Raw genomic sequence first — 9,624 nt, 5'->3', positions numbered from 1 at the left:
AACATGGATACTAAGTATTTAATTACCTGAAATTACTACCAATGTGTCCAGAAGTGCCTGCTGAATAAAACTCGAGTATTGGTGAAACTAATTATGCCCTGAAATTATTTTGAATTTAGTAAGTCTGGTTAAACTGTCTTAGGAAATTGTTTTTAGAAACAAGGCTGGAAAACCTGCTAAGTGTTAGTAGTTTTATTAAAATGGTAGTGCCATTCTAAAAATGAAGATGAAAATTTCAATTTCTGAGAATAGATAATGATGATGAAAAGCTGGGAAGATCTAAAATTTGTTTGGTATTGTCTAATTGCTTTTCTCTCTTGTTTTTTAATAGTGATCACATGGAAAATATTTATGGCTACTTAATGAAATATACCAATCTTGTCACTGGTTGGCAATATCGGTAAGTCTTTTATGGTGTTTTTAGTAATGTCGGTCTTTGCAGCATATAAATGAATGTTTCTGATTTTTTTTAATACTAGAGGAGTCTTGTGCTTTTCTGAGTATAGATTAAGCTAATGTGTAGGTGAATAATATTTGTAGTAAGGTATGAATAAGAAAAAAATGCATAGGAAGTATGAAGTAGTTAACTCATTTGGTGGCTTATAACTATGCGTATGTGTAAAAAGCATGTACAACATTAATTTTTTTCATATTCCATTACAAATATTGTCTTTGTTTCTTCTTCTGAGTCTTCAGCTTTATACCAAATCATGCCATCATTAAAAAAAAAACCAAAAAACCACCTTATTTACTGAAAATTCAAAATCAAGCTTTTCCCTTTAGTTCCCCAGGATGTTTGTCTCCCCTGGAATAACTTGCTTTTCTTTGACAGGTAAAACTCTCTGGTTAGGCTTCCTGCTTGATGCTGTTCCTAGAGCAGCACAGTGCAACTAAATTAATATTGGAGAGGCAAGTCCTCAGTGTGCCACACTGGCCAAATTCCTGTGCTACCACTGGCATGCAGTAACTTGTGTCAATACACTCACTGGTAGGCTCAATAGAATAGTTGAAGCATAACCTCCACTTTAATTTTTTTCTAATCTGGCGTTGCTTCAGTTTCACATTTTTGTATCTCAGCTGTTTTGTATCTGGGGCTGTTTTACCCTTAATTTTTGTGGTTTAAGGATGTATTATGCCACAGAGGTTCAGGGTATTCTTTTGATTCCCAAAATCTTGCAATAGCGCTCTTCCATGGGTGCGGCGTTCTGTTGTGCAATCCCTGGTCTCTGAAGAGAAATTGTTAGGAATTTAATTTTTGTGCAGTCTTGTTGGGAACGTAACTCATATGTTTGGGGTTGTTGACTCAAGTCTTTAAGTCCTGACCCGATCTGTGCCAACTTGTAATGAAAGCCTTGACTTCTCCCAGTACCTCCAGCCCCCCTCGCCCCCTGCAAAAAAAAAAAAAAAGGATGAGCTGGTTTTATTTATTGTGTTTGCTTTGTTATCGTTGCAGATTTTTTGTTTTAAACAATGAAGCTGGCCTGCTGGAGTACTTTGTGAATGAGCAATCGAGACACCTAAAGCCCAGGGGTACCCTGCAGCTAGCTGGAGCTGTAATTTCCCCCAGTGACGAGGACTCTCACACCTTTACAGTCAATGCTGCCAGTGGGGAGCAGTATAAACTGAGAGGTAGGACCTGGATTCTTGGGCAGGGGATTCTCCCACTAGAGGACACTCCTGGCCCTCACCTGTGACTGCTCTGCTGGGCTTGGCTGTGTGGCCAAAGCAAGATAACCTGCTTGGCAGACTGCTGCAGGGAGAATTATATGTGAAACTTTTGTCCTGCTCTTCAGTTAGGAACTGTCCTTTTTTATGGATGGTTCTGTACTCTTTGAGTTTGACTTTCACAATACCCTGGACATAGATGTGTAGAATGGGGTTTAACCTTCATGTATAGTGTCCTTAAACTGTACTGATTCAGAGTTTTCTGTATCGTTGTAGGTAACAGTACTGTGTTGATGCTTGCACAGAACTAAATTATTCCTAACATTCAATATGTTTGCCTTTTTGTTGTGGTTATAGGAGCCCATTCTCTGATTTTGTAGGCTACAGAAATCTGTGTTAATACCTTCTAGTATTTCTTCCCTTGAAGGCTTGCTGTCATATTCTATTTCAGGAAAACGTGTCAGGTTAGATTAAAATGTGTGTAAGGGGAGTTATTGTTTGTTGAAGTTATTTCTGTGTTACAAAATATTTTTTAAAAGAGGTACCTGCCATTTATGTTGAACTTTATTTAATATTGTAGCTAATTACCGGTCTTCTGAGCAAGTTTGAGGTAAAAAATACTTTGTACTGTTAAAGTCTTCTGTCTCTTTTTTAAAGGATTAAGCAATCATTTGCCCGTACTTCAAAATGTCTTCATTTACGTAATCCTTTTGGTTTGCTTTTATTAGCTACTGATGCTAAAGAACGGCAACACTGGGTTAGCAGGCTACAGATATGCACGCAGCATCACACAGAAGCTATTGGAAAGGTATCGTATGACGGATATTTTGGTGGGCAAAAATAATTTAGTCTGGTAGTAGCAGTAGCTGCAAATACAACTATCCTGTTACCCAAGACAAATACTAAAAAAGGGTGTGTAGTTGGGCTTGAAACTTACGTCAAGAAACATTTTTCTGAGTAATAGCTGGCTTGTAATAAAAATATGCTTTAGGAATGGAACATTCAGTTTGCTTCTGAATAACTGAATCATCCTCCGTGAGCAGGTACTGTTGAGCTGGTGTTTGAACAGAAGGCAGAGCTGAGAGATCAAAGTATTAGCCCAGTATTTTTCAGTAGTTTTGCATTTTTTAGTAGGTAAGGAAACAGGTCTTCAGGGTTACTGAAGCCTTTCTATTTTGAGAGCTTTTTCTTCCCCCTTTTTTTTAACCTCTACTTTTTTAGAAATACATTTAGGATGAATTCCTGTGTTTGAGAAGCAAGTCCTCAGTGCTCTGTGAGGGTTGTTGCTTCCATTTGCTAACCATCTGGCAATTGTGAATATAGTGTATTTTATAGAACCTCCTGATTACTGTAAAACCTATTCTGATACCTGAATAAAATCTTGCTTTTAAAATAAGATCAACTTCTTGTAGATGGCTTTGTTGTAAGAGAGAAGTTCACTGAATAGTTCTAAATTAAAGTCCATTCTCTTAAATGTGAGCTTTATCCTTGCATGATCTGTTAGGAGTCAGTTTCTAGTATTGTTGCAGATCAAAGACTAGTTTTCAAGTCAGAGAAGTGATACATATTGATCCATCTTATTTCACAGATTGTTCCTATTGAGACTATAAAACAAGGCAACTGTCAGCAGATAGTGCAAAATATTTATTTAGCACTTGTGACTAATATGTTATTAGGACTTTGTCATCTGTCCTTGCTTTATAAAAAATTAAAGGATAAACTGTTCTGCTGTATCTTTCAAATTAGAATATTTGCTAGTTATTAGGAATTAATTGTAAATGTTTCTCAATTTGCTTATTTATTCACTAGAACAACCCTCCTCTGAAATCTCGCAGCTTCTCCCTTGCATCTCAAGGAAGTGCCAACTCTCCTGGTGTGCAAAGAAGACCCAGTCAAAATGCAGTTTCCTTTTTCAGTGTTGGACATCACAGATTGCCAGCTGGAAGAAGAGTTCCTGTTATGCAACCAGATCACCTTGTAGATGTTAGAGAGGTTTGTATGCCTTAAATTAATTATCTTTTGAAAGCACTGTCCTATTATTTTTTAGGATTGTGAAGAAACCTGTTGTTTTTGGTTGGTTATATTGTGAATTGCATGTCCTAAGCTATTATTGCATAGCTCTGTGAGGATAAATAAGTTGCCTTGGCTGATTGTAGAAGTATGTGATGGACATTTGGTGGCTTTTGTATTCCACAATAATATCCTGATGCTTAAGATAGAATTTTGCATGGTCTCATCCTTGAAAGTCCTAGCACTACAGGTGACAAGGGAACATCCTTAAGGAGGTATAACATTACATACGATGAGACTATCATACCCTGTTTTCTTCCTATAGAAGAATTGGCAAACTGTACTTATATTTCCTGTGACTAAGGAGAAATCGGTCATGACTGATGTTTAAGAAATTAAATACCACTTTCTAATGTGCTAATTCATGTGGACAAATTGTCTAGGGATGGGTGTGATTGAAAAGAAAGCAAAATAAAGTGAGCAATTCAGAAGTATGCTTTTTTCACTATGCATTCAGGTGTAGTGTATTTTGGAAAAAAACAGAAATAATTAGCTTTCCTTCTTGACTGGTAGAATAGACAGACTACTGGTTGATTTGACTTGTGATTTAGAGGGTAAATCATGCAAATCTAAAATTAATAGTAAAAATTAATTGCTGAATGGCAAACCTGTGTTACTTACATGTTGTATTGATATTAATGAGTATTTTAATGTTGGTGTAATTAGTGTAGCGTGATTTATTTCTTGTTAAAAAGTTTATAATGGAGGGGTTTTTAATTTAGCAAATAAGGATCTAGGAGGCGTGAATAATTAGAAATTGAACTTAAACTGGAACAGAAGAGTGGCTGGTATTGTGTCATTAACCTTAAAATATGTGGCTGAGTGTTGTGGTAAATTAATCAGTGGGAAGCTGTTAATTAGTATTGAAAATACTTTCATTAGTATGGTATGCTGCCACTGGCATTGTTTCTTGATTTAAATCAGGTCCCGTGACATAATTATTCCGTAAGCTAGACAAGGTGACTGTCTCTTTTGACCTTAGAATCTGTGAATGTCCACAGCGGACTGTTCTTGCAGGTGTATTGCTAAAGGGTAACTGCTGCCACCCTGTTTATATCCTCTGATAGCCGTAAAGTCTCCTATAGTGCTAATGCCAAAACATGTGAAGTCTTGTCAGGTACCCAGGAAAGCTTCAACTGGCATCCTGTGGCTTCTGGTTTTTGTGAGCTCATTCATCTGCTTTATTCTCTGAAAGAGAAGTTTTTGTAGCAAATTAATTTTAAAACTGAAGCTATAAAGGTAGTTGTTTTTCAGTTTGATTCATCAAGTTACCTCTTGCAATGAACTTCTGTTGTGGTGCTGCAATTGCAACATATGGTAGACTTAAACAGTATTTGCATTTTCCTACCTGTTCAATGAGAAGAGAACCTCAGGAACAATACAGAATGACATTAATAGTTTCCGAATTCGTACTTATAGCTCTTAGTGGTTTAGCTTTCATGTTTATCCGTTGTTGTATGTTGGTGTTTGAGAAGCTGTCCTGTTTAAGTGGGGCAGTGCTTCAAAAATTGCTTTTAACTTTTGACTTTTCAAATAGCAATATGGCATTGAGAATTCCAGGGAGGAAAGAGGAGAATGTGTGAACTGGGGCACTGAAATGGTGGCTTGCATCCTCTAATTGGGATTCTCACTGGGTGGAAGTAAAACAGAATGATTTTTCTTAGCATTGGAAAGATTGCAGAAAACTATTCATGCTCTCTTTCGATTGTTACAGAGTTTGGTGACACAGCATGATTGTTCATCAACTTAAAATCTTTTTACTGGTACAGACAAAGAATCCTCAGTAATGGTAGCTTTTCTTAATGTCAAAGTTTGCTTACCTTTTTGAAGCTAAAATGTTTCTTGGATACAATACCTACAAGTTTTTTTTAGATATGATTAAAATACTTAAAATAACAAAGGGCAGGTGCATGCCTGTTACACTTGAGCATAATACAAATTGAATACCTGCAAATTCACTCTGAGAAACTGTGGGAAGAACAGCTTTTCTTTCAAAGGATCTGCTGCATGATGATCTTTTCTAGTTTTTCTGTGAATTGCACGGTGCTTGGTTATTCTCTCAGTCCCTTTCCCTTCTACTTCCACTTGTTCTTGGCCAAATACATGTCACGCTGACTTGGATATCTTGCAAAACAGCAGATCTAAGAGGATCTTTATGCTGAATTGCACTAAATGCAGGTGTGTGTGTGTGTTTGCAACATGAAAATTAGAGCCTGTGTATTTCTGATAAATTTTGAGTTTTTAATCATGGTGCTTTTTGGTGCTTTTTCTTCCCCAGCACTAGTGTGTGGTTTTTTTGGTTGTGTCTGTTTTTTTTTTTTTTTCTTTTCAATACAAATCTGAGTACATAAACAGGAACAACATAGGACTGTTCAAAGTATGTTCCTTGAAAGGGAGGATGTGCCTATTTGAACTTCAGTGCTGAGTATAGCATGGCTCGTCCTGTTGTCTGGCCTGATGCTGGAACCAGGTGCTTGGGTGCTACCACATGGTAAATGACTGAGAATGTAGATCACCAGAAGGATTGTGGTGATTTGTCAGCTAGTTATCTGTGTCTTTTTGTTTAGTTTTGTAATCCAGCAGAGGTTTTCAAAATATTGGGAAAAAACTTGCACACAAAGACTTATATCATGTTGACTCTTGGAAGAAAATAAGACACATGTTCTGATAGCAGCTGGTGTGCTTGCAGAGGCAAGGCAGGTTAACGAAGTGTGTTAGTAGCTTTCTGCCCTGTCACTCTTGGGACACACTAAGGCTGACTGGGCATGTTTAACTCTACCTCCAAAGAGCCAATGCTCTGTAAATTCACACATAGCATGCTATGTAACCGAGCCCTAAAATGTTCCAAATACTGCATACCATGCACTTGGATGAATACATGTTGCTTAAGTATTTATTGCGTAAAACCTTAAAAGCAGTTCCTGGAAGGGATTGCAGGCAAAGGTAGTGAGAAAAAAATAATCAGTAAGATACTGCTAGGATTGGTGAATGAAAAAACTAAATAGTGCCATAGCAGTTAAATGCATGAATGCATCACAGATTCTTGAAATAAATAGTTGTTCTGCTCTGCTAAATGAATCTGTCTTTACATTTAACTTAACTACCAGAACACAAAGTGATTGCTGAGTAGTGCTGTCCAGTTACATTAATGTTGTTTGTACCTCCCCAGAAAAGGGACTGCCATGTATAGAAGTTGGCTGTCATCCCTGTGATTCAAAATCAGACACTATTTTGCTTCTGTGAGTACAAAGAGGAAAGCACGTAGGTTTTTGGAAGACCACAGGGTGCCACCTGATGGCTGGTGTGCTTTGCCACTCTACCTCTTGCGGGCAAATGTGCTGTTGCAGGTGCTGTCATGTAGGGGTGTGTAGCTCTGTGGGAAGGAGGAAGGGAGCTTGGGGGAGGGTAAGGGGAACAATGGCGACAGGAGGGTTGTAATTTGAACACACGAAGGTGAAAAATCTTGCTGCCTTTTTTTCCCCCACCCTTCACAAAGTCAATGGTGAGACAGGGATCCTAAGTGTGGTGGCAGTGCTGACAATAGATGAGAATCCTGTATGGTTTGAGCGAAACTGAGTGATACAAGTCTTTCCCTTTAAAGTGACGGATCTCTTCTTCTAGGGAGTGAAAAGATCTTGATAGCCGTGGATAGTGCCTCAGAGATGCTCTTCAAAGCTGTGCAGAGCATAGAGCTCGATTATTCCTGACACAGAGTGTGTGTGTGTGGTTTTTTTCCCCTGTCCCTGTCAACCAGGCAGGAAAGTGTTTGATATTTACTGCAGCAAGTATCGTGTTCAAATTCCTCTTTGGTTTTTTTTTGAAGTCACTTTGATATTCTTTTGCTTGTTAATAAGGCATCATGTATTGCTGTGGGAATTCCAACTTGCATTTAAAGTCTCTTTAGTAGCTGCATCAAAAAGAAATACAGTTAACTTTACATATGTCTATTACCTTGTAGTTTTATTATCATAAAATCACTTGGGATCCGCTGTGTGCACAGCTGAACGCGTATCACACAACACACTTCCATCACCTGATAAAAAATGACTGTCTTGTTTGACAGATGATGTCTCAGGCTGAGGGCCAGCAGAGAGACTTGATCAGGAGCATAGAATGCCTTCCTGTCTCCGGTCATCTTACATCCTTGGATCAAGACCTATTAATGCTCAAAGCAACTTCCATGGCAACTATGAACTGCTTAAATGACTGTTTCCATATTCTCCAGTTACAACATGCTTCTCAACAAAAGGGATCCTTACCAGCAGGTGGGTATAGGTGCTCACGAAGAGCAGAACTCAATAACAAATACGCATCGTTTGCTTCTTGCAAAAATGCTTGTTCCACTAAATCCAGTTTCACATGGGCAGAGAAAACTGCTGGCTGCCTGGTTTCTTGCGAGTTTTTCCGGAGCCTGACTTGATGCTGTTGGGCAGAACTCTATGCATATTGTATGTTTTTTTTAAATCATTCTGTCAAGAAGTCTGTGGCAGCAGCTGCATAAATGTAACATCTAATTGTTGTGAACCATCTCACAACAGAATAAAGTACATAAGGCACTGCAACAAGAAGGCTACCTTTGGGATGCAGCTGACCACTCGGGAACAGTAATAGTAGAGGGAGAATTTTATGGAATTGCAAATTCTAGGATATGTGGTGTCCAGTACAGCTCTGTCAAGTGTCATGCTTTTCTGACTTTTTACACACTAAATGCCTATTATAAGCATTTACATGTGTGTAGTTTTGATTTCTAGTTAAGCATTAAAACACAAAGCCCTACACTTGCACAGTTTATTATGGATACTGTTTATATATCAGTATTCTTATTTCGAGTTAACATGGGCTAAGATAAGCGTTGCATTCCATTCTGAGGCCAGAACAGACTTGTAAGCAAATGCAAATTGGTTAAAGGTTAAAAAAAAAAAAAATCTTAAACATCCAACCCACCCAACAAACAAAATAACCCCACAAATGCTACTGCTAATGGGCGTGGAATAACATGCATCCACAGACAGCAGACAAATACCTTGCACAATTGATCACTGCTATGCAAGTAGGTGCTTACCAGAGTTGTTCCACCTAATTTACGTGCAGTGTATGGAACTGAATGTGTTCTTTCCTGTTTGTGAGTGCTTTTGCATCTTATTGTGATTTTTTTTTTCATGTGTTTACTTTGTGGCTTTTTGCTTGCAAAAAAGCCTTTGAGGATTCTCAAATGCCTCTCTTACACAACAGATATGGTAGATATGGTAAGTATGTAACAAAGTACAGTCATAGTTTGTCTCTTACCTTATCTTTCCCATATTCCTATCATATTTGTGGTACTTGCTTTGCCAGTGCGTGTTATTTCAGAGCTGTAATTAGTTTAGCTTCTAAGATAAAAAAATGTTATATAAAAGTATTAGAACTATATAAAAATAGTTTGTGGTTCTTATATCACCACAGACATTAAAAGAGAATATGTGAATAGGATTAATTAACTTTTCATAGAATCGTAGACTGGTTTGGGGGGGGAGGGACCTTGAAGATCATCGAGTTCCAACCCCCCTGCCATGGGCAGGGACACTTCCCACTAGCCCAGGTTGCTCAAAGCCTCATCCAGCCTGGCCTTGAACACCTCCAGGGATGGGACATCCACAGCTTCTCTGGGCAACCTGTTCCAGTGCCTCACCACCCTCACAGTAAAGAATTTCTTTCTAACATGTAGTCTAAATCTGCCCTCTCCCAGTTTAAATCCATTACCCCTCATTCTGTCGCTTCGTGCCCTTGTAAAAAGTTCCTCCCCAGCTTTCCTGTAGCCCCCTTCAGGTACTGGAAGGCTGCTATAAGATTGCTCTGGAGCCTTCTCTTCTCCAGGCTGAAAAACCCCAACTCTCTCAGCCTGTCCTCACA

At 38.4% G+C, this 9,624-nt stretch overlaps 1 protein-coding gene across 1 annotated transcript in view; it reads left to right on the top strand.

Moving 5' to 3' along the window:
* The first annotated feature begins 338 nt into the window (after nt 1-338).
* Nucleotides 339-9,624, top strand: part of OSBPL11 (oxysterol binding protein-like 11) — a 25,523-nt gene continuing 16,237 nt past the window's right edge. The window contains exons 1-5 of the mRNA XM_010087238.1: nt 339-400; nt 1,454-1,629; nt 2,394-2,473; nt 3,475-3,657; nt 7,799-8,000. Coding sequence (XP_010085540.1) covers nt 339-400; nt 1,454-1,629; nt 2,394-2,473; nt 3,475-3,657; nt 7,799-8,000 — 703 coding nt within the window. The remainder of the gene's footprint in view (nt 401-1,453; nt 1,630-2,393; nt 2,474-3,474; nt 3,658-7,798; nt 8,001-9,624) is intronic.

Source organism: Pterocles gutturalis, unplaced genomic scaffold, assembly GCF_000699245.1.
Source record: "Pterocles gutturalis isolate BGI_N339 unplaced genomic scaffold, ASM69924v1 scaffold12286, whole genome shotgun sequence".
Lineage (NCBI taxonomy): Eukaryota > Metazoa > Chordata > Aves > Pterocliformes > Pteroclidae > Pterocles > Pterocles gutturalis.
Note: the sequence above shows the minus strand (reverse complement) of the source record. Positions and strands in the feature narration are given on the sequence as shown.